The sequence below is a fragment of the Nannospalax galili genome, unplaced genomic scaffold (genome assembly GCF_000622305.1).
Source record: "Nannospalax galili isolate Female #2095 unplaced genomic scaffold, S.galili_v1.0 scaffold218, whole genome shotgun sequence".
NCBI lineage: Eukaryota > Metazoa > Chordata > Mammalia > Rodentia > Spalacidae > Nannospalax > Nannospalax galili.
This window is the reverse complement of record NW_008343207.1, coordinates 3,247,580-3,273,330: the sequence shown is the minus strand read 5'-3', so window position 1 is coordinate 3,273,330 and position 25,751 is coordinate 3,247,580. Positions and strand designations below refer to the sequence as shown.

Genomic DNA, 25,751 nt, shown 5'->3' with positions numbered 1-25,751 from the left:
ATTTCACTTTCCCTCGCGCTCGCGGGCTAACTGGGGTATTTTGGCCCTCGCGTGGAGCCGTCGCTGCAGTTTCTTCTGGCGTCGGTAGCCGGGAAACCGAGTGTCCCAGACTCTAGCTGAGGCCCAGGATGTCTGGCCAAGAAGCCAATAAGAGCGGGGACTCCTCCGCCGCCCGCGCTGCCGCCGTCAGCGACATCCAGGAGCTGATGCGACGCAAGGAGGAGATAGAGGCGCAGATCAAGGTCAATTACGACGTGCTGGAGAGCGTGAGTGAGGGGAGGGTCGGGCGGCTGCGGACCCGAGGCCTGCGGACCCGGCTGGGCGCCGCCTACACCCCCCAAGCCAGGGGTGCCGCGTCTCTCCACCTCCAGGCCTGCGCCACACGCCAGGTGCCTAGGTCATTTACTTAACCTTGCCGAGGTCACAAGGCTAGACTGTTTGCTGAGGCATGGTAAGAGTCACCACTGCCATCGTCCACAATTAGTGCTTACCAGCTATCGCGTGCTTTGCCAACTGCTTTACATCAGGGCTTCTTAAACTTCATCTGTGAGAATTACCCAGGCATTTGGCAAAAACACAGATTCTAGCCAGGGGGCGGGGAGTATTCATACCTGTAATTCCAACGCTTGGGAGGGGGGAGGCAGGAGGATCAAGAGTGTAAGACTATTTTGGCTGTGAAGCTAGCTCAAGGCCTGCTCGAGGGACCTGAGACTTTGCCTCAAAACCAAAAACATGGGGCTTGAGAGCTGGCTCAGTGGTTAAGAAGGCACGTGTTGCCTTTCTAGAGGGCCTCATTTGGATCCCAGCTTAGTGTCATGTAGCTCACAGCCATCAAACTTCAACTGTAGGGGATCCAGCATCCTTTTCTGGTCTCCTCAGTCACACACACACGTGGCATACACAGACACAGATTATACACATTTTAAAAAATAATAAAATGCAGGGCTGGAGAGACGGCCCAGCGGTTAAGAACACTGACTGTTCTTGCAGAAGTCCCAGATTCGAATCCCAGTACCCACATGGCAGCTAACAACTGTACTTAACTCCAGTTCCAGGGGATCCGACAGCCTCTTCTGTCCTCCTCGGGTATAGCACAACACGGGTGCACTTACTTACATGCAGGCATAACACTCATACATATAACATAAAAATAATAATTAAAAAAATAATAAAATGCAAATTCTCAATAAAATAGAATTCAGAGTAAGGACATACTCTACATTTCTAGAAAACCCTAGCTCTGCTAATGCTGATGGTCTAAGGACTACTTTAAGTGATAGGTAAAGCTCATTATCCTTATTGTGAAAGGGAGAAACTGAGGCTCAGAGTGGGGCAGATGCTTGTCAAAATAGGAAGTGGCATTGGTGGGCCAGGTTCCTGTATCTGTTTGACTTCAAAGCAGACAGACACATTTTTCTCCTGCCACCTAGTGTAAAACCTGTATCAGTTTGAAGAGGAAGAATAGGTTAATCACAAGCAGAAAGGGTGGGTGGAATGGGTTTTAGGTGGTGGAAGTAAACAAAGAATCATGTAGAGGTTCCATATCCAAGTACCATGTTCTTGGGAGTTGACCATATATGCCTGAAAGGTGCTGGCTTGTATGTGTGCTGTGTCATGAAACTGTCACGACTACACTGTTCCCAGAGGTGGGAAGTCAGGCTAGAGTGATGGTTCAGCAGGTGAGAGCACTTGCTGTAAACCATGAGGAACTGCTGATCTTAGCATCTGTAGAACAAGCTGGGTGGGCCGGTAAATAACTCTAACGCCATACACATGCAAATAAATGAAATAAATCTTTAAAATACATTAAAAGCCCTGGGTGTGGTGGCTCACGCCTTTAAATATATATATGGTTTTTTTTTTTGGTATTTTTGAGACAGGGTCTCCCCATAGCTCCAGCTGTCCTGGAACTCACTATGTAGACCAGGCTGGCCTTGAGCTCACAGAGATCGACCTGCCTCTGCGTCCCGAGTGCTGGGATTAAAGGCGTGCGCCACCATGCCCGGTGACATTTATATATTTTTTAAAAAATATTTTTTATTTATTTTTATTTTACGTGTATGTGTGTATTGCCTGAGTGTAGATAAGTGTACGCATGTCTTACAATGCCCAAGGAGAACAAAAGAGGGTTTCCAATTCCCCTGGAACTGGAGTTAAGGATGGTTTGTAGCCACCATGTGGGTGCTGGGAATCGAACCCGGGCCCTCTGCCAGAAGTCAGTGCTCTTAACTGCTGAGCCCAATTTATTTTTATTTTATGTGTATGTTTTACTGTCTGTATGTAAGCACACCTGTGTTCTACAATGCCTGAGGAGGCCAGAAGAAGGCAGTGGATCTCCTGGAACAGAAGTTATGGATGGTTGATAGCCACCTTGTGGGTGCTGGGAACCAAACTCAGGTCTTCTGCCAGTGCAGCCAGTGTTTTTAACTGTTTAAGCCCTCCCTCCATCCCTTCACTAAAGTTTATTTAAAAGGAAAATTCGGCCAGGTGTAGTGGTGTACTCCTGTAATCCTAACACTTGGGAGGCAAGGGCAGGAGGATGGATTGTCACAAGTTCAGGGTCAGCCTGATCTATAATAGCAAGTTCTAGAGCATATAGTAAGTTAGCAAGCTCCTGTCTCACCAAAACAAAACAAAAAAGTTTTTTTTTCTTTTAAATTTTATTTATTATTTTTATTTTATGTGTATGTGTGTATTGTCTACATGTAGGTAAGTACACCTGTGTCCTGCAATGCCCACGGAGGACAGAAGAGACTGTCAGATCCCCTGGAACTGGAGTTACGGACAGTTGTTAGCTGCCATGTGGGTACTGGGATTCAAACCCAGGTCTTCTGCAAGAACAACCAGTGTTCTTAACCGCTAAGCCATCTCTTCAGCTCAACAAAAAGGTTTTGAGGTGCTTCCCTTGAAAGCATGAGGACTTGAGTTCAATTCACAGAATCCATATAAAAATGCTGGGGGAAAGAGCTGTGTGAAGTGGCACACATCTTTAATCCCAGCATTTGGGAGGCAGAGGCAGGTGAATCTCTGAGATCAAGGCCAGACTGGTCTACATAATGAGTTCCAGACCGGCTGGGGCTATATAGGGAGACCCTGTCTCAAAAACAAACAAGCAACAACAACAACAAAAACCAAAAGCTGAGTATGATAGCATGCATTTGTGATCCCAGCACTGGGGAGGCAGAGACTGGAGTAGGCCTGAGGGTTCCTGGCCAGCTAATCTAGCCTAATTGATAAGCTCCAGGCCAATGAGAGACCCTATCTCCAAGGAGTAGAATTCCTAGGATGTCATCCAAAGTTGTCCTATGGCCTCCACATGCATGCATATGTACATGTGTATCCACACATACACATGAGCATACACACATGCATGTACATACACACACATTAAAACCAAAAATGAAGAAAAGTTATAATTGCATTATATATGGAAAGTGAGTCTGTTTTCTGTTTTCCTTTAAATATAAGGCAACAGAGACTGGTCATTGCTTCTGGCTACGTTCTGTTGGTTACTGAAGGCATTAAGCATAAAGACCTGCTCTGTGACTTTTATTTAAATGTATTTTTGTCTCTATGTATTTATGTATCTCTGTGTTTATGCTATGTGTATGTGGGTGACTCTGGAGGCCAGAAGAGGGTGTCAGATCTCCTGGAACTGGAATTACAGACAGTTGTAAGCCACTCATGGATGTCTTATTTATGACACAAAAATTGCAAATTCTGAAGGAAAAATGGTAATTTGTATATCAGTATTAAAATTTTGAGTTTCTAGGGGAGCGATGGCCGCTCTTGCAGAGGACCTGGGTTCGATTCCCAGCACCTACTTGGCAGCTAACAACTGTCTGTCACTCCAGTTCCAGGGGATCCTGAGGCCTTCCTCTGACCTCCATAGGCATTGTATGACACAGGTGCAGGCAATAGACTCATACACATAAAATAAAAATAATAAATAAAATATAGAAACCAAACAAATGTTGAGTTTCTGGGCTGGAAAGATGGCTCAGAGGTAAACAGCATTGGCTGCTCTTGCAGAGGACCTGGGTTCTGTTCCAGCACTCACATGGTGACTAACAACTGTCAGTAACTCTAGTTCCAGGGCATCTGATGCCCTCTTCTGACCTCTGTGGGCACTGCATGACACAAGTACATTTACATACATGCAGGCAAAATACACATACACATTAAAATAAAATAAGCCTGAGTTTCCTAGGACTTAAAGTGGAAGATGTCAGGTGTGATAGGGCACGAGTGCTTATTCTCAACACTTGGTAGGCAGAAGCAGGCATATCTCTCTGGGTTTGAGGCCATCCTGGTCTGCATAGTAAGAGACCCTGTCTCAGAAAAAAAAAAGAAAAGAAACTAAGTCAATAGAATGGGAGAAAACGTTTGCAAATTATCTGGTTGAGGGCTAGTGTCTAGAATATAGGAAGAGCATGTAACAATTCAATTAAAAAGACAGTTAAAAGTTACCCAATTAGAAAAGTTAAAAGTTACCCAATTAGAAAAGGGCATAGGATCTAAATAGACATTTGTCAAAAATATAAAATATATATATGGTCGATACAAAAAGCACATGAAAACATGCTGAACAAACTTTAACTATTAGGGGAATGTAAATCAAAACCACAGTGAGATATCACTTTATACCCATGAGGATGGATATATAAAAAGATGGGAATCAGTATTAGGGAGAGTGTGGAAAAACTGGAACCTTCATACACTGGTAAGTGATGTGACTGCTGTTCAGAGCAGTTTATTGGTTCCTCAGAAGATTAAATTTAGAGTGTAATCCAACAAATATAATCCAGCAAATCCATTCCTATGGGTAATAACCACAGTACTTGAAAGTAAATGTTCATACAAACATTTTTACACAAATTTTAAAGTTAAATAGAATTGCCTAAAGAAGCCAAGAAGTTGGGGCTGGTGAGATGGCTCAGTGGTTAAGAGCACTGACTGCTCTTGCAGAAGACCTGGGTTCAATTCCCAGCACCTACATGGCAGCTACGAATGGTCCTTAACTCCAGTTCCAGGGGAATCCGAAGCCCTCTTCTGACCTCCGCGGCGTTGCACAACATGGGTGCGCTCACATATATGCAGGCAATGCACTCATAGATAAAGTAAAAATAATAAATTTTTAAAAATGTGTAAAAAGAAGCCAAGAGGAGGAAGCAGCTCAAATATTCTTCAAATAATGGCTAAATAAAATGCAGTCTACCCATATAATGAGATATTTGACAGTAAAAAGGAATGGAGAATTAATTATACTATCATTACTAGTTTACGCTATAACATGAATAAACCTTGAAACATTGTGATAAATGAAGTTACAAAACACCATACATTGTATGCATGTGTTATAAATGTATTACATGATTTCTCTCTCTCATTTTTCTGGGGTAGGGGAGAGAAAGGGTCTTGCTGTATATACCTGGGTGGCCCAGTACTTGCTTTGTAACACAGGCTAGCCTCAAGCTCATGGCTCATGGCACTCTTCCTGCCTCAGCCTCCTGAATCCTGGGATTATGGGAATGCACCACTATGGCCAGCTCATGTTTCTTTTTTGGACACAATATCTTACAAAATCCAAGCTGGCCTTGAACTCATTCTGTAGCCCAGCCTAGCCTCAAACTCACAATCTTCTGTTTCAGCTTCTCAAGTATTGGGATTATAAGTGCATGCCACTGTGCATGGCTTCATTTATATGAAGTGTCCTGTTCTAGTATGCATCTTGAATGCCCCCTGAAGGCCCATGTGTTAAAGGCATGTTGTCCATGGTGATGGCATTGAGGTGTAGAGGGACCTTGAAGAGGTAGAGTTCCTATAGTTATTGGAGGCATGCCCTTAAAGGGATAGGGGGACTGCAGCCCTTTGGTTTTTCTTTTTGTTTCCTGACTCATAATGTAAATGATTTTGCTCCATGATACATATCCACAGTGATGTGGTCTAAAAACAATGAGTCTCTTTTTGGGGGTGATGAAAATAAACTAAAATTGTGATAATGGATAATTAACTCAGTGAATATTTTATAAACAATTGAATTGTAGACTTTTAATGGCTCAGTTTTCTATATGTGAATTACATCATATTAAAATTGTTTTAAATGGAGGATCCCAGGGATAGCATGTGTTCTGGGGTTGTTGTAAAGACCAGCACCAGGTGGGAGGGAGCATTGTCCTTGACCACTGAAGAAGGAAGAGAATAGTCACAATTCTCTTGTTTCAACCTCCTGGTTTTCCAGGATAATTCTCTCTCCAGATCCTTGTCTTAATTACATCTTCAAAGACCCATTTCCCAAACAAAGTCACACTCCTAGGTTCTGGGGGACAGACATGTGGGGGGGTGCCACCATTCAGTTCATCACACTGTACATGTGCCTGGCCTTGTGCTAAGAACTCACTCAAGCCTCCTTACTGTTCTTGTTCTTCCCTTGTGCAGCTGAAGAAACAGACTTGGAATGTGTGATGTCTTGGACAAAGATGCCCAGCTTGTATATGACAGAATTGGGATTCAGATCAAAGTCTAGCCAGTTGTGCAGCTCCTGCACCCCCCTGCCCCGAACCGCAATGTGTTTCATTGCTTTTGTGTTCTGTTCCCTGACTTATATAGGAAAAAAACTTCAAAATGTTAAAGCCAGTCAAGCATGGTGCTTCATACTGGGGAGACCAAAGCAAGATGATTGCCAGAGTTCAAGGTCAGCCTTAATGCACTGAGAGCTTGTCTCACACAGACAGTTGATAAAACAAGCCAGAAGCAGAGGGCCTCTAGTTCAGTGACTTAGGAGGCAGAGACAAGAGGATTGGTTGATGCCAAGGAATTGAGGGCAGCCTGGGTAATAGGGAGATCCTGTCTGGAAAAATAAAAGTCTTTAAATAAATGTATTGTTTTGAATAGAGAATATATTACCAAGGTTCAAATTCAGAACCCAGTAGTCTTTGTAGGCCTCTTAGGTCTTTTTATTTTCAGAAGAATAAAAACTAGGCCACAGCTAGATGCTCTTGGGTTTACTTCCTCCAACTTTCAGGTCTCAGCCAGGTACTGGGAGGAGGGATTGGAGGAGCCAGGTCAGGGACGGGGCTTAGGGATAATGCTCAGAAGGATCTTTGGGTGTTTTGTTTGTTTTGTTATGGGTTTAATTAATTATTTTTTGAGACTGGACCTCACATATCCCAAGGTGACCTTGAACTCACTGTGTAGCCAGGGATGACATTGAACTTATGATCCTTCTGTCCCCACCTCATGCATTACCATGCCTGGTTTATGTTTTTGCTGTACTGGGGATCAAACCCAAGGCTCTATGCATGTTAGGCAAGCACTGAGCTACATCCTTAGCTCCTTTTTTTTTTTTTTTTTTTTAAATACTACAGGGAGTAGGGGGGGCTGGAGACGAGGGTTCAGTGGTTAAGAGCACTGACTTTTCTTACAGAAGATCTGGGTTTGAATCCCAGCACCCACATGGTGGCTAACAACTGTAACTCCAGTACCAAGGGATCTGATGCCCTCTTCTGTCCTCCTCAGGCACTGCAGGACACAGGTGCACTTATGTACATGCAGACATAACACTCATACACATAAAACAAAAAATAAAAAATAAATGCTGCAGGGAATTGAGCCCAGGGTCTTATATATGTCAAACAAGTGCTCTACCACTGAGCTACCATCCAGCCCTTGGAATCTTGGGCTTTTAATGCATTGCCTCTGTTATTATTATTTTTAACATTTTGTGTGTGTGTGTGTGTGTGTGTGTGTGTATGTGTTTGTGTGCATGCCTCAGTGCACATATGAAGGTCAGAGCACAGCTTTTGGGAGTTGGTTCTCTCTTCCCACCCTGTTGGTCCTGGGGTGGAATCCAGGGAGGTCAGGCTTGGCTGTGGGCACCGTTACTCACTGAACCATCTCACCAGCTTCATTGATTGCATTATTAGAAATTCATTTAAAAAATAGTACACATGTCAGAGGGTAGCTGTGAGGAAATGAATAAAGAGCCTAGTTTGTGCTGAGAGGTCACTATGTGGTCATTTCATTACTGACACCTTTATTATGACAGAAGAAAAAAAGTCTGGGAATTGTGTCTTGATATTCTTACTTGTGAGACTTTCTAACCACATGTCTCTCCTCCAGCAAAAAGGAGTTGGGATGAACGAGCCGCTGGTGGACTATGAGGGCTACCCCCGGGCAGACGTGGACCTGTACCAGGTCCGGACAGCAAGACACAACATTATCTGTGAGTGGCCCTCATTGGGGCCTTGTCTTACTTTGTGGTGGGGATGCTAAAGGCAAATGTGTAATCTCCAGTGTTGAGGGCCATCTACTGGCCCCCCTTTTGCCTTGACGTGAGTATCTCATTGTCCTCAGTGAGGGACTGAGAACCCAGGGAATGGACTAGCCAGTAGAGTTCCACATTTATGCTTTCATTTTTTATGTGTATGAGTGTTTTGCTGCAATCATGTATATGTACCATGTATATGCAATGCCCCTAGAGCTCATAAGAATTAATGACAGCTGTGAGTTCCATTTGGATGCTGGAGCCTGAAACTGAGTCCTCTTCCAAGAGCAGCAAGTGCTCTTAACCACTGAGCCATCTCTTCAGCCCCTATTTTTCTGTTTTATTTTATTGTTGTTGTTGTTTTGATACAGGGTCTTCCTGTAGTCCCAGCTGGCCTGAAACTTGTTTGTGTAGACCAGGCTGACCTTTCTCACAGAGGTCTGCCTGCTTTTGACTTCCGAGTGAGTGTTGGGATTAAAGATGTGTGCCACCATGCCCAACTCCTGTTTTTCCTTTCTTTTTATTTTATTTATTATTTTTATTATTTTATGTGTATAAGTGTATTGCCTGCATGTATGTGAGTGCACCCATGTCATGCAGTGCCGCAGAGGTCAGAAGAGGGCTTCAGATTCCCCTGGAGCTGGAGTTAAGTTCATAGCCGCCATGTGGGTGCTGGGAATCGAACCCCAGTCCTTTGCAAGAGCACTCAAGTGCTCTTAACCACTGAGCCATCTCTCCAGCCCCCTAGCTCCCATTTTTCTAATTTAAATACTTCAAGCTGAGCATGATGGTGCACACCTGTAATCCCACAGTTGGGACGTGAAGGTAGGAATGTCAGAAGTTCAAGGGCCTTGGCTACATGAGACATGTCACAAGTAAAACATGGGGCTAGAGAGATGGCAAAGCAGTCAAGGGCCCTGGTTCTTCTTGCAGAGGACTGGGGTTTGGTTCCCAGCAGTAATGTGGTGGCTCATAATGGTCCATAATTCCAATTCCAGGGGATCCAATGCCCTCTTCTGGCCTCCAAGGGCCTTGCATGTACAAGCGTGTTTACATGTATGCAAAACACTGATATGCATAAAAATAAACAATGAAAGAAGGTTTGTAAAAAAGCAAAACACAACAAAAAGAACTTTCCTTCTTTGTGGGAACTTACTGAACTAACAACTGAAGCCCAACCCTGTATTACTGGTTTACCATTCCATGCTTGTTGGGAAGTAGGTTCAGCTATTCAAGATAGTGACCTGAGTCCCATCATTCAAACTTAAAAGACATGGAGGGGCTCTCACTGGGGGCCCTTGAAGGTAGGCAGTGCAGGGCAGGTTAGCAGAAGGCAAGCTCTGTCTCTGTCTTCAGGGCCCACAGCCTGCATTCTAGGTAGAAAGAAGGTAATACGGCGAAAGTTCCCATGCCAGATGGTATCCCCCCTTTTTTAGGATCTGTGCTTCAAGTCCCACCCTCTACCTGCTGTGTTAATTAACGTTTTCCCTCCCAGGCCCTTCTGCCAACCAGGAAAGCTGGGAAAACCTATAGCATTGTGGCCCATTGCTTCCTTAAGTAAAACCTTATGTGTACTTGTTTGTTTTAACCAAGAAACTAGCAGAGAATGGTGTCTGGAGAGGATATTAGGTTTTGTGTTCCTGCCATGACAAGATCACAGACGTGTATTTTCTGACTGTCTGGAGGTGAGAAGTCCAGATGGTCTTTCTGGCACAATCAAGGTGTCAGCAAGGCTGGCTCTTATGGGGGTGGTGGATAGTGGTGGTGTCTGGTATTCCTTTCCTTTCTCAGCTTCCAGAAGGCACTGAGTCTCCTGGCTCTTGGCTGTTTTCTGTCTTCAGAACTAGTGGTTGCATCTTTCCAGCCTCTCCACATTTCTGTGTAACCCTCCTGCCTCCCTCTTTGGCTTGTTAAGACCCATGTGATGACGTCAGGTCCTCCTGGAAAATCCAAGATCGTCTTCCCCCTCAGGGTCCTTAATTACACCTGCAAAAGTCCCTTTTTCCTCATGAGGTCACACATGCACTGACTCTGGGGATGAGGATTTATGTGTCACTTGCCACTGGTAGACAGCTAGCTCTCTATCCCAGTCATATTAAAAGGAAATTTATCATCCAGATTTTCCTCATAATTATTTCTGGTGCATGGGCCTGAACTCTGACTTCACCTGCAGGGTGTTTTGGTAATGAGGATATGCTTCTCAAACAGGATGCAAGGTTTTTGGTAATGAGGCCTTCTCAAACTAGGCTGCAGCAGAAGATATCAGGATTCTACAAGCCACAGTGTGGTTGTAGGACACCTCAGAGCATCCCCCTTTCCCTGAAGATTTTGGTTAAAAAAAGTTTCATTTTTACATTAAAATAACTAAGAAGACGCAGAGAAGGGGAAAACCATGCTGAAGGTGGCCAGGCCTGAGGGAAGTTCTGGCCCTTTGTTTGAACCTCTAGACAACCCAGGGAGGTGGCCCACTCACTTCTGCATTAGCCAGACCTTGGGGGAAATTTGAGAGTAGTGGGCCACAGGGCAGGGAGGGTAGTGATTTTAATTTTTCTCCAAATGATTTGCTTGATGTTCTGATGCCATTCTACTCCTACTTGTTTGAAATGCCAGCATATTGTTTGGATTGTGTGTATTTCTGGGTATTGAACCTTGGGTCTCATGCTAAGCACTCACTGTACCCCTGAGCTACACCATAAGTTCCCAGCTTGGGTTTTCAATTACACTTAGGCCTATTGCTGGACTTTTTATACTGTTCATTGATCTGTTTTTTTGAGTGTTAATTTCACACCATCTAAATGACTTTATTACATGTTAAGGATATAGTTGAACAATCGCCCCTTATTAGCATTGTTGAAAAATTATTCCTACAAGTTTATTGTAATCTTAAAAATACATTTTTTAGAACAGTTTTAGACTTACATTAAAATTGGGAAAATAATACAGACAGGTCTCATTTATTATGTACCCAGTTTCCCCTAATTACTAGCTTATATTAGCCTGGAACATTCGTTGAAACTTAAATTTGATTTTGAAATACAGTGCAAAAGCATTTACCTAGGCAAAGAAAACCCTTTGCCTTCTGATTTAGAATTGCAATCTATTAGCAATCAGGCCATTCCTCCTGTTACCAATGCTGTGGATTGAATATGGATTTTCAGGCCTCACTGGAGATTCTTGGGCCTTACCACTTAGTGGCTTTTCTTGTCAGAGTTTGTATATGACATACTGACCCTGCTTTATGCCTTCCTGCCCTAGTGTCTAGGGTTTTTTTTTTCCCTCTCATGTCTGCTCCTGTAGCAGAGTACCCAAGTCCCATAATGCCCAGGGGTTCACTTTTGCTCCATAGTAACAGGGGTGATGAGTTAGGTAAGAAGCTTACAGTCAAAGGGTCCTGAAGATTTAGAGAGTCTGTGACCCATGGATGCCAGATATGAGTTGATGAACAGGGTGGCTGTCGCAGCTTTGAGACTCCACAGAATGAGTTGTGTGAGTGACCTGGCTTGAAATAAGAAGTGGAGTCCAGAGAAGTAGGGGAAATTGTTTTGAGAAAGTTTTGAAGAGAGTCGTCACAATGCCAGTTGCACACAGGACTGACCTGTAAACAGGCTCTGTTGGACTGACATGGTGGCTCAGAACTGAAAAGTCAAAGACTGTCCCCCATGTATAACATGCCTGGTTTATGTAGGTGCTGGGGATCAAACCTAGGGCTTTGTACATGCTAGGTAAACCACTATACCAACTAGGCTATATCCTTGGTCCTAGGTGAAATCCTTTTAAACACCTATTCTGCCTTATTCTTGGTTTTTTTTTGTTTTTTTTTTTTTGTCTTCTTTGAGACAGGGTCTCATGTACCCTACACTGGCCTCAAACTCACTATGTAGCTGAGGATAACCTTGAACTTATGATCCTCCTGCCTCTGCCTCCCAAGTGCTGAGACGACAGATGTCTTCCATCATGTCCTCTGCTTGCCTATTCCTTTTCAGTCTCAGACCCATCTTAGTGATGGTGCCACCCACATGCAGGGTGTGTCCTCCCTTTGAACTAACTACTTTGGAAATTCCACTGATACTCCCAGAGGTTTGTCCTACGTGATTCTAATTCTGAAACCGGATATGATGGCACACACCTTTACTCCTTAATTCAGGAGGCAGAGGCAGGTGGATCTCTGAGTTCAGTGCCAGCCTGGACTACAAAGTAAGTTTCAGGCCATCCACAGCTACATAGTGAGGCTCTATCTCAAAAAAACAAAGCAAAACAAAAAACAAACCAAAAAAAAAAAACCCCTTAAAAACAGGAAAGCTAAATCTTGTGAAATTGGCGAGATAAATTGTCACAGTAAGTGGATGTAGGTGCCTTGTCTCTCCTGTGTTCTGTGTCCTGGGTTGTCTTTTCTGGCCCCTGACATGGTGTTCCCTTCCTAGGCCTACAGAATGATCATAAGGCGGTGATGAAGCAGGTAGAGGAGGCCCTGCACCAGCTACATGCTCGGGACAAGGAGAAGCAGGCCCGGGACATGGCCGAGGCTCATGAAGAGGCCGTGAGCCATAGGCTGAGCTCAACTGACAGCCACAACCTTCCTCAGGCCTTTGCCAAAGTGAACAGCATCAATCCTGGCTCTCCAGCCAGTACTGCGGTAATCCTGCCTTTTCCCCTACATCCACACATGGGGGTGTTGTAGGTTAGATAACCTTGGGGGCAGCCTTGGTAGCCAGACCCACTTTCCCTTTACTCCTGCAATAAGTGCTGGCTGGAGCTTGCTGTACACTGGTTCAGCCTGCCAGACTTGGGAGAGGCCTGCTCCCAGTGACACCTGGGACATAACCTAGAAGGTGGTAAATGTGAAATGAAGTCTAGCCTGCCTCTTTTTTTTCCTAGCTACTATTCTAACTACCTTTTTCTTTTTTTTTTTTTTTTTTTTTTTTTTTTGTCTTTTTTTGAAACAGGGTCTCCTTGTAGCCCCAGTTGACCTGGAGGTCACTATTATAGACCAGTCTGGCCTCAGTCTCACAGAGATCCGCCTGGCTTTGCCTCCTGAATGCTGGGATTAAAAGCATGCACCAATACTCCAGTTCTGCTTTATAAATTTTAAAGATGTAAATTATTTATTTGTTTATTTATTTATTTATTTACTTATTTATTTATGGTCCTTTTGAGACAGGGTTTCCCTGTAGCCCCAGCTGGTCTGGAACTCACTATGTAGACCAGGCTGGCCTTGAACTCACAGAGATCCACCTGCCTCTGCCTCCCGAGTTCTGGGATTAAAGGTGTGCGCCACCACGCCTGGCTCAAAGATGTAAAACTTTAGCAGCATTATTGAGATGTACTTCACATGGCATAAATTACTCCAAGTATATAGTTCAGTGGCTTTTAGTACATTCACAAAGCTGTGTATACAACCCCTCAATCAATTTTCAAATATTTTCATTGTCCTAGTAAGAAATCATGTAAGTTCTAGGCAACCACTGGGACTTGGCAATCACTAGTCTTTTTGCCTCTGGATTTGCCAGTTTTGGACATTTCATGTGAAGGGAATCATATAACATGCAGACTTTTGTTGTTTGCTTTTTTTTTTTTTACTCAGAATCAGGATTTATTCAGGGATTAGCCATCTATAAGGACCTCATTGCTTTTTATGGCTGAATAATATTCCAATGCATGGGTAAACTATTTTGTTTATCCATTTGTCAGTTAATGGATGTTTGGATTGCCTCCACTTTAGGGCTTATTATAAATAATGCTTCCATGAACATTCATGTACAAGTTATATGTGGGCATGCATTTACATTTAATAGGACAGCTACCCTCTGGAGTAGAACTACTCTATTTGACCCATGAGAAAAAGCCACATAGACTTGAAGCAACCTGTGTAGGGCACACAGCTCCCAGAAAAAGCGGCATTGGGTCCTGAATCCAGATCCTGAGTGTGGTGGCACAAACACTCGTGTACTCAGGAAGCTGAAGCAGCAATATCACAAATTTGGGTAATTTAATGAAAACCATGGAAAGAGAACTGAGGATATAGCTCAATGGAAGAGCGCTTGCCTAGGTTCAATTCCCAGTACTGCAAAAATAAAAATAAAGTAAAAGACTGTAAGTATACATAAGCTCTGCCTTATTTATAACTGTTACCTGTAGCATCTAGCACAACACTGTAGTAGACCTATAGCAGATACTTGTTGAAGGAATAATGAGCAGTGATCTATATTCTTGGGACCAGAAATAAAAAGGCCATACTCATTTTGGTTAGCCTAGTGGCTTTGGCTGCTATTTTGAGACCTCCAGGACAAACATTTGTCTTGTCTAAAAAAGTAGTCCTAGGGACTGGAGAGATGGCTCAGTGGTTAAGAGCACTAACTGCTCTTGCAGAGGACCTGGGTTCGATTCCCAGCACCCACATGTTGGCTACGAACCATCCTTAACTCCAGTGGGGAATCTGAAGCCGTCTTCTGACCTCTGCGGCCCTGCATGACACAGGTGCGCTCACATACATGCAGGCAATACACTCATGCACATAAAATAAAAAATAAAATATTAAAAAAAAAAGTAGGCCTAATCCTCTCGTCTGCCCCTTCTTACCCTTGAACCTGGCTCACAAGCCCTAGAGAGTAGCATTTAGCTTTTCCTATATTCCTCAAGGTCTCCACTGGGCAAGCTTGAACCCCATTGGTGAGATCTGCCCTAGAACAAACCTCCAGGAGGAGGTAGCTCACTTACTGACTCTTCCTGCAGGACAAGTCCAAATCTCTGAGCTCTTTGCTTTGAGTCTGCCATTCTCTCATGTAGGAAATAAACTTTTGACCTTGCCATTGAGTTGAGTATTAAAGCTTAAAAAATACCAGAAACATCTTCAACCTCTTGCTTAGTTATTCATTTTCTCTCATGGTTACTCATTTTCTCCTGTCTTCAGGGCCTGCAAGTGGATGATGAGATTGTGGAGTTTGGCTCTGTGAACACCCAAAACTTCCAGTCACTGCAGAATGTTGGCAGTGTAGTGCAGCACAGTGAGGGGGTAAGTTATCAGCTTCCTGGCATGTGGTGCCATACAAACCACAGAAGCCTGTTGCTTACAGTTCTGGAGGTTGGATGTAAGTCCAAGATCAGGGTGCCACAGATTTGGGGTCTGGTAAGGGATGCCTTGTGGTCCACAGATGGCCCCTCCTCACTGCATGCTCAAGTGATGGATGGGATGGGCTCTCAATAAAAACACTGTTCCATCACACAGGCTCTACCCTTATAGCCTCACATCTATCTAAAGCTGTCTCTTAATCCATCATACTGGGGATTAGGCTTTTAGCACAAGAGTTTGTGGAAGGGAAACAAACATTCAGCCCATAGCACTGGGCATCTGTCAATCACCCTGGAATTTCCAGGCCCAGAAAATGTTGCTGGACCTTTGCTGCCTATAGTATACACAGAGCAGTTCCTGTTCAGGGCCTTTGCACTTATGTTCCTTCTAACTAGAACGTTCCCCCATGCTGCCACTCATCTATATGTAGTTGACTACTCAGTGAGGCCTTGGCACATACTTTATTCTCTTTCACAGGTATTAATGGTGTACAAACCAATCATGTATGTGACTGTGCAGATGGGTGTGCTTTTCTAGGTGGAAACTAGAAAAAGTTATTGGTTCTAAGAGTACACACTGAAGAAGATGATGATGATTATTATTATTATTTCTTTTTGAGACAGGGTCTTGCTGTAGCTCCAGGTGTCCTGGAACTCACTATGTAGACCAGGCTGGCCTTGAACTTTTAGAGATCTGCCTCCCGAGTGCTGGGATCAAAGGCGTGCGCCACCACACCTGCCCGAAGATTATTTTTATTTGAGACAGAATCTCACTATGTAGCCTAGGATGACCTTGAACCTTCTGGTCCTCCTGCTTCCATCTCCTGGTGCTGGGATTACAGGTGTGCTCCACCATGCCTGGTTTTATGTGGTGCCAAGCCACCTCCCCAGCCCATGGACATGCTTTACTTCCTCTGGAATTTATTTTTGCAATTCGTGTGAGGCAAACTGCCTGACTTTTTTTCCCCAAATGGATAGTAGTTGTCCCAGTACATTTATTGAATACGTAATGCTTTACCCACCAATTTGCATTGTCACTTCTGCTAATATTACATTTCTTTGTGTGCGTGTGGTGGGGTGGGGATCTTTTCTGCTCCATTGGTCTGTTTGTTCCAAGCTTTTCCAGGATTACTTAGAAGAAACCCATTTGTTCCTTGTCAGCTTTCCTTTAACTCCTTGCTCTAAAAGTGAGTGAAAAAAACCCACTAGAAATTTAGCAGCTTATAACAGATGTTGCTGGTCAGCCAGGCACCACACGTGCCTTTAATGCCAGCCCTTGGGCACCAGAGGCAGGTGGATCTCTGTGAGATTGAGACCAGCCTGGTCTACATAGCGAGTTCCAGGCCAGCTGAGGCTACAGGGAGACCTTGTCTGAAAAAAAAGAAAGATCAAAAAAAAAAAAAGTCCGAAAACAGATGTTGCTTATCTCTCTGGATAGAGGGTCAAGTGTCCTAAGTAGCTCAGCTGGGTCTAGCCCAGAGGCTGCCATGAGGGGCCAGTCAGGATGTCAGCAGAAACCTCTGCCATCTTAAGACTCCACAGAGGCTGTAAAATCCATACCTCTCCTATGGAGGCTGGCCTGAGGCTTCAGTTCCTGAGGTTGCAGTTTCTAAGGCCTGTTGTGTGTCCTTACAACATAGCCATTGATTTCCCACTGAGGTTGAGACCCCAGAAGGAGAGAGCTTGGAGGAAGCCTGAAGGCCTTTTTTGCTCTAATCACCAAAGACATACATTGTCATGTCCTCCTGACCTGTTAAAAGTGAGTTCCTAGGCCCAACCCATGTATGTACGTGCATGCATGTATGAGGGATTGGGCCTTCTGAAGTACGACATGTAGGATTTGGGATGTGACACTAAGCTACCACATACGGTTTCCATCTTCCTACTGACCCACTTCTCTCTTGTCCACTTGTTTGCATTTTCATTTGGTTACCACCTCTTTCCTTTCTAGGCTCTTTCCTAACTTACTTGCCTTTGTAGCTGTGTAGTCTTCCTAGACTGTTACTCTCACCATCATTTCAGTGAGGTTGTGAAAGGTAGACATAGGTTCCCTGATGCTTACCCCACATCTTGATTTTTCAGTTCTTTTCCCTATCTTTTTCTTTTTTTTATATATTTTATTTATTATTCTTTATGTGTATGCATGTATTGCCTGCATGTAGGTAAGTGCACCCATGTTGTGCAATGCCCTCAGAGGTCAGAAGAGGCTTTCAGATCTCCTGGGGCTGGAGTTAGAGACAGTTGTTAGCTGGCATGTGGGTACTGGGATTTGAACCCAGGTCTTCTGCAAGAACAACCAGTGTTCTTAACTGCTGAGCCATCTCTCCAGCCCCTTCCCCTTGCATTTTCAGAAAAGGTTTCATGTATCCCAGGATGACTTCAAACTTGCTGCATAGTAGATGAACTTCTGATCCTCCTGCCTCCCACCTCCCAAGTAGCTGAGATTTTGGGTGTTACACCACCATGCTGATTTTATGCAGGGCTGTGAATGAAACCAGGGCCTCGTGTATGGCAGACGAGCAATCTAACATGTCCCAGCCCCTTTCTCCGTGGCCTTTTGCTGTGCTGTGGTTTACTCATGTGTCCCTCAGTGTCCTTTTACATTCAGCAGACTTTTGGGCCCATTGTCACAGATTAGTTTGTAAATGTATCTTGATGTTAACTTCTGAAAAGGAAGTTCATACATATGGGAAAACAGAACCAAAGCACAAAGCCTCCTCCAAGTTCATTTCCCGGCCACTTTCAGAAAGTGCTGCTCACCGACTAGTAGAGAGAGCTGTTGGCTGTCTTTAGAAAGTGTCGTTTACCTATAGCAAGATGTACCTTTTCACTTACTGGCCTATGACTTGTGACAGTTGTATGTAGTCATGTCACCACCACAGTAAACACAGAGCCATGATCCCCAGGTTGACTCTTCCCTTTGTGGTTAACCTTCTCTTCCCAACCACTGACCTGTGCTATGTCCCTACAACTTTATATTTTCCAGAATGTCACAGAAGAGGGCCCACAGTGCACCCTTTTGAGCCTGGCTCCCTGCAGGAAGCAGAGCAGGTTTTTGAGCATCATGTTTTCGTAATTCATTCCTTATTGCTGAGGACTATTCACAAGACCCGTGTATCCCAGATTGTTTATCCACTTGCCAGTGAGAGACATTTAGGGTGTTTCCTGGGTTAGGTGATATTGACAGTAGTTAACTGGGTTTTAATCTGCCTTCTCTAGAGAAATACAGACTTAGTTTCTTTATTGGACTATAAATCCTTCTTTACAGCGTTTTAAGCAAATAGAAACTTTGCTTCAAAAAAAATGTTTTGGGGAATCTTAGTATTTCAAATGGATGAAAGCAGAACTTCTGTGTCTGGGTTGGATGTCATGCCATATCCCCTAGGGCCTGCTGGATCTTTTTAGGGGCCAGAGCCTTGCTTCAGAATCAAGAGTCTGGGTTCCCATTGTCTGTCCTATGATTAAAAAAATAAAAAACAAAAGCCCAAACAGTGCTATGTTGCTATCATTTAGGTAGTTTCCAGTTTTATGAAGCATGAAAATTAATGCTCTTGTAGATAAGACTGTTTCTTCAGGTGTACTCCAAAAGTGCAGTATTTGAATCAAATGCATGTTTTCTTTTTTTAAAAAAAACTTTGTTTTTATTTTGTGTGTATGTGTGTTATTGCCTGCATGTTTGTAAGTATATCTGTGTCGTGCAATGCCCTCGGAGGTTAGAAGAGGGCTTTAGATCCCCTAGAACTGGAGTTATGCATGGTTGTCAGCTGCCATGTGTGTGCTGGGAACTGAACCCATGTCCTTTACAGGCAGTCAGTGCTCTTACCAAGCCATCTTTCCAGCCCCAAATGCATGTATTTTCAAAGGAAAAAAAATCTCCAGTGAAAAAATTATTATTGTTCTTATTAAAGCCTATTTTATTCAGCCATAAGAAAGGATGAAGTATGACATGTGTGGTCTGTATTAGACCATCAGATACATATAAAGTGAAAGAGGCCAGGCACAGGGCCAAACAATGTATAATTCTACTCAGTGTCCAGAAGGCAAACCCACAAAGACATGGAGTAGACTCGTGGTTACTTGGGCTAGTGGGATGGGGAATGGGGAATGGGGAGTGATTGCTAACAGGTGTTTTTTGGAAGGTGTGGGGAATACAGGGTCTCATGTTTCCCAGATGTGTAGCTGAGGATGACCTTGGACATCTGATGCTGGGATTACAAACCAGGCCTGGTTTGTGTGGTGCTAGGGACCCAGAGCTTCATGTATGCTAGGGGAGCACTTTATCAACTGAGCTATATCCCTAGCTCTTGGCTGACGGGTCTTTTGGGATATGAAAACATTCTGGAATTAAATAGTGGTAATGATTCATAACTCTCTGAGTATAATAAACCTATTGAGTTGTATACATTAAATGAGTTTCTGTTACATACCAATTATATTTCAATAATAAAAATTATACATAGTTATCCTTTATTATTTTATTTTTTGAGACATGTAGCCCAAGCTGGCCTGGAACTCACTATGTAGACCAGGCTGGCCTTGAACTCACAGAGATCTGCTTGCCTCTGCCTTCTGAGTCCTGGGATTAAAGGCCTGTGCCACCATACCCAGCTCATAGTTATCCTTTAAAAAAAGTCACAGTCAGGTGTGGTTTTGATGGCACATGCCTTTAATCCCAACACTCTAGAGGCAGAAGCAGAGGCAGGCAGATCTCTGAGATCAAGACCAGCCTGTGGTCTACACAGTTAAGTACCAGGCCAGCTGGGGCTACAGGTCATAGTACAACAGTGTTTAAAGTAAAAATCAAAGCCCTGTGTTCTTCCCTCCCTCAGTACTTCCTTCCTCTGCATGTGTTCACTCCTGGCCTGGGGGTTGGGGGCTGAGTACTAGCAGGGAACAAAACAAGGAAGGGTCCTTGCTTTGGGAGCCACCGGGTGGGAGGGGAGCAGACATTAATTCAATAATCACAGGCATGTTAAAACACACTTTGTAAGTGTTGTGGGGGAGGGAGAGGATCAGAGGAAAACAATAGGTTTCTGATTGAGTTTGGGGTTGAGGAAGAGTATTTCTGAGGATGCTTGATGTGTGTAGAAGTTGATCAGGGAGGGTGCCCCAGGGGAGAGCTTTCAGGCTGGTTTACAGGCCTTGAGGCAGGAGGATCAAAGAAGCCAAAGGAGGTTGGCTGGAGCTCGGAACCAGGGAGAATGGAGAGAAGGGGAAGAGGTGAGGATGAATGGTGGGCAGGGGCTAGGCCACACAAAGCCAGTCTCAGGGTCCCTCCCAAGAATAATTCTCTTCCTAGAGAGCAGTAGAGAGCTGCTGCACCATTCCAAGCTGGAGAGTGACAAGCTAAGTATCTTTTTGTCTTGAAGATTTCACTGATGGGGCTGGAGAGATGGCTCAGGGGTTAAGAGCACTGACTGCTCTTGCAGAGGACCCAGGTTTAGTTCCCAGCACCCACATGGCAGCTAACAACCGTCTGTAACTCCAGTTCCAGGGGATCTGGCACCCTCTTCTGACCTCTGTGGGCACTGTATGACATGGGTGCATTTACACGCTTGTAGACAATACACACATAAAATAAAAATAGTAAATTAAAAAAAAGATTTCATTTGTGGGTTCTAGATAGAGAGGAGTTTGGAAAGGGGGATAGTTCTCAGCAACTGGGTCAAGAGGTGATGTTGACTTTGACTAATGGCTGAAGGGGAAGGAAGTAAGCAAGTCAGACATTTAGGAATAAAGTAGATGGGCCTTTACCTGACAGAGCACATGGATAATCCCTGGGTTTACCACCAGCCAGTAAGGGGGTGGTATATAATTTGCAGAACTTGAAGCTTAGCACTGTGCTTCTAACTCAGGCCTTCCAAGCAGCTGGGATTAGAAGTGTGGGCCACCAGACCTGGCTGGAAGTAGTCTTTATAAACAGTTTTTTTTTTTTTTTTGGTATGTTCTTGAGAAACTTTGTATATACAAGGCAGCATATATAGCCTTCCAGAAAATGCCATAAAAAATGCCACTAAATGGGTTCATGGTTTCCTGGAGTTGTCTTTTCTTTTTGCAATTTATTTTTGTTTTTACTAAAATACCCATTCACTGATTCTCGGTACTATATTTGAACAATAAAATACCTTTTTTTTATAAAAAAAATTTAATTAAAAAAACTTTATGTGTATTGCCTACATGTAAGTAAGTGCACCCATGTTGTGCAGTGTCCTTGGAGGTCAGAAGAGTCTTTCAGATCCCCTGGGACTGGAGTTATGGACAGTTGTTAGCTGCCATGTGGGTGCTGGGATTTGAACCCGGGTCTTCTGCAAGAACAGCCAGTCTTCTTAACTGCCAAGCCATCTCTCCAGCCCCTAAAATTCCTTTTTTTTAAAAAAAAAAAATCTTAATCTTTGTGACTATCAATATCTTATTGGTGGAAATTTAAGTGTTCTCACTTTGGAGCTTTGGTTTTTTGAGACAGGTTCTCCCTGTAAGCTGGTCTGGAATTCGCCATGTAGACCAGGCTGACCTTGATCTCATAGAGCTCTGCCTGCCTCTGCCTCTGTCTCCCAAGTGCTGGGATTAAAGAGGTGTAAGGAAAATACATAGCAAACAGCTTGAAGGTGGTAGGGTAGAGGATACCGAAAAATCAGTAAACAACTGTCCAGACAAGGATGGCTTCTTGTTATGGAGAAGAGTGGTGTGTGGTCCTGGACCTCAGCCGTCTTTTTCCCTGGTTCAGAGACTCTTGAGCCTTGGGAGCTCCTTTTTCCTAGATCTCTTTCTAGAGTTTGAGAAGGTTGCGTGGTTCTCAGGCCCCTGAGATACAGAAGATAGTTTGGAGAAAGGATGAATATTAGAGCTGTTTGTTCAGTGCCTTCTCTCAGTCTCTTCAACCCAGCCCTCAGTAGATGCTGATGCCATGGAGTTGGTGACTCAGGCATTAGTACCCTGGAGTGAGGCAGTGCTCATGAGAAGTGAACAGCGTCACACTTGTTGTAGCTGCTGGCGGTGGGTACTGTAGGAGAGATGCCGAGGAACTTGCATGAAGATGTAATCTGGAGCCTGTAATCCATTGGCGCCCAGAATGTCAAAACCAATCTGATCCATCTGTGAGTTCCAAGTTCAGTGTGAGACTGTCTCAAAAAATAATGTGAGGTCAGGTAGTGTGTTGGCGTACACCTTTAATTCTGGCACTTGGGAGGCAGAGGCAGATGAATCTGAGTTGGGGCCAGCCTGGTCTACATAGTAAGTTCCAGGTCAGCCAGGGCTACACAGTAAGACCCTGTCTCAAAATAATTATAATGTGGAGAATGACTGAGGAAGACACCCAGTGTCAACCTCTGGCCTCTACTGTGTGTGTGTGCACATACATGAACATATATATATTCCTCAGTGTACCACATACATACATATACAAAAAACTTAAGGAACATAAAAAAGAAAAGGTCACATACACCTGGAGTTCCACAAGAGAGCCATGTAGTCAAGGGACCAATGAGGCATGAGAGAGTAAAGCTACCTCTAATCCCCACCTTCTTGGGGGTTTGTCTGCCTGCCTGTCACCCTCTTGCCATGTCAGCAGCCAGCAGCTCCTCTCTTGGGAATGCCTCCCCACTGCCCTTTCTGCCTCTTGTCATTTTTGAAGTTCTACACAGCTGCTTCTTAGCAGCCTCAGGTGCATGTCCAGCTAAGGGCCCAAGTCTCCATCAATTTTATAGACAAAAAAATGGTTATCAGCGTTTTTGACCTGGCTCCCTTTTGTGTGTTAATAAAGCCAAGGCTGAAATGACCGTATTTCCCTTTCAGAAGCCCCTGAATGTGACTGTAATCCGTAGAGGGGAGAAATACCAGCTCATACTTGTTCCAACACGCTGGGCAGGAAAAGGACTGCTGGGGTAATGTATCTGCTTCATTCTTTTCTGCTGCAGCAGCAGTGGAGTATCTGTTAGACATAGGCTGGCAGGTCCGGTGAAAGATGGCAATCCCCAGAGTATGTAGAAATACCTGGAGTAAGAATAAGGCTGCAGGCTAGAGGCAGAGGAAGCCTCTGGTCCTCCAGGCGTTTTTGATTCTTCTATTACCTGAGCATTGGCTTTAAGAGAAAGAATGTTAATGAAAGCCCCCAAAGGGCTGGCTTACCTGCCTGCCTCCCTGAGTGGAACCGCCAAACTTAAGCCATGTCTGTTTTCTCTTTGCAGCTGTAACATCATTCCTCTGCAGAGATGACTGTCTCTGGGGAACTGCAGGAAAGCTTCAGCCTTGCCCTGGGCTCGGAACTGGTGGGGGGTTCCTCACTCTATTCGCTCCCTGAATAAGGATCTGAAGAGGGTGGAAGTCTGAACATCAAGGTGGTGGAAACACCGTGGCCTCCCGCTGTAGTTGCTCTGCATTTAAGGCATTATTAAAAACATGATTTGTGCTTAGTGTCTTTTGCGAATTAGGCAATGGCCCTATCTGGGAATTTTCTAGTTTGTGAGCATTGAGTAGGAATTATTCTGGCTGATACTGATTCAACTTCTAGGAATTTAAAAAATATATAATACTTAGTTGAGAATTTTCATACATGCATACAATGTATTTCTATCATATTTGTCCTTTCTCCAGCTCCTCCTGGGTTTTCTCCCCTTTATATCTCCCTCCCAACTTCCTGTCTTTTTTTCTATATAATGCACTGAGTCCAGTTAGTACCACCCATATATGCATGTGTATGTGGCCATCCGCCCAAGCATGGTCGACCTACCAGAGACCATATCCCTAAAGAAAACTGCTTCTCAGCTAGAGGTAGGGGCTTATGTGTGTGTCCCTCCTTTTTTGTTGTTGGTTTTTTGTTTGAGACAAGGTCTCACTGTGAGTTAAGACTGGCCTGGAGTTCACTATGTAGTCCCTATTGGCCTTAAACTTGGGATTGTCCTGCTCCACCTCCTAAGTGCTGGGACTATAGGTGTGCACTGCCAAACCCAGCTCTTCGCACAAGTTTTCTCTTTTCAAATAAACCGACCTTTGTAGTCCCGATATTACCATTGTATCCTCCCAACTGGATTCTTCATGAACCTCAAACCAAAGCTTAAAAGGAGTTGAAACATCCTTAAAGAGTTGGCCAACCAAACCAGTTACTGGTGAGGTAAAGTTTTTCTGTTGTGCTGAAAATTGAAGACTGGACTTCATGCTCTAGGCAAGAATACCACCACAGGGCTATACCCTCTAACCCCTGAAGTCAACATTTGACCAGCATCTCTATTCTGGAGCATTCCTGCCTTGGATACACAATGTGCTAATGTTCACTGCATTCTCATTAGGTGGGTCTATATGGATCACCATAGTTCCCTTTAGAGCAAAGGTCAAGAGGCCCCACAGGTAGCTCAGTGTGGTGTTGCTTTCTTCTAGTAACTCACTGGAGAGAAGCAAGCTCCCTTCTGTATTAAAAAACCCCTGGATATATCTTCTAATTTGATTTTTTTTATAGCTGAGCTTCCTGGTCATGTCCTGAGATCAGCAGTTTCTTAAACTAAGTGTGCCTAACCTTGCTGATGCCAACTATGTTTATAGATATGATCTGAAATGCTGCTTCCTCCTTGTACTTACTGTTGAAGATGGTAAAATGGGTTTGAGTGACTCCTAGTGACTCTGTTTTTCTTCCTTTTTCCTTGGTGCCCTAGTTATTTCCCCAGCTCTCCCAGACTACTTTCTGTATTGGAGATCTGGCACATTGTGCAGAGGAGGCCCATGTTCCATGTGATTGCATTGCTCAGGACAGAGGCTGACACCAGCCTTCTCTGATGGCAGTCAGCATTGACCTGTGCTTCCAGTATGACTTCTTACATTCTACTTGAAAGCCTTCCCCCAAACTGTGTTCCAGACACAGAGCCTCATGCATTCCTCTCTTGCTGTGTTTACCAATATTTGCTGTTTAAACTGTGTGTTCTAATTCCAAGTATTTTTCAGTCTTTTTTTTTTTAGTTCCAGACTATAATAAACAGAGCTTGTGTCATTCAGTTTATCCTTTTTTTTTTTTTTTTCTTTTAACATGTGTGCATATGGATCAGCCTACCAGCATGGGGACACAGTGGTATAGCTGTCTCCTAAAGTGATAGCCTCAGAGTATTTGGACTCAGGCCTTTGGCTGGTTTCCTGCAGGCCTCCTCTTGGAGAGTTCAGGATAGCCACCTCTTGGGCTCTTTTGTGAGTCATGTTGACATGAATGACCCTAATGGATTTAACCAAGCTGGGTTTTCAGAAATGCTTTATGATAGAACAGCAAGATCATGCACTTTGTATAATCTTGAATCGCTGTTAGCTAAAACTCTATGCCTCAGCGAGAAGACTGGTAGATGTCTTACATCTGTGAGACTATGGATTGGGTTTACTGCAGACAGAATTTTATTATGTGCTTCATTATTATATTATTGTTGCATGACTTTTCCTGAGGAGATATGAA

General features: G+C 44.0%; 1 protein-coding gene across 1 annotated transcript; it reads left to right on the top strand.

Annotated features, from left to right (window-relative positions):
* Psmd9 (proteasome 26S subunit, non-ATPase 9) lies at positions 1-25,311 on the top strand. The gene is made up of 6 exons (XM_008839342.3): positions 1-266; positions 8,122-8,224; positions 12,688-12,899; positions 15,174-15,275; positions 23,123-23,211; positions 23,515-25,311. The coding sequence occupies exons 1-6, from the start codon at positions 129-131 to the stop codon at positions 23,540-23,542; spliced, it is 672 nt and encodes a 223-aa protein (XP_008837564.1). The 5' UTR covers positions 1-128; the 3' UTR covers positions 23,543-25,311.
* The last annotated feature ends 440 nt before the right edge of the window (positions 25,312-25,751 follow it).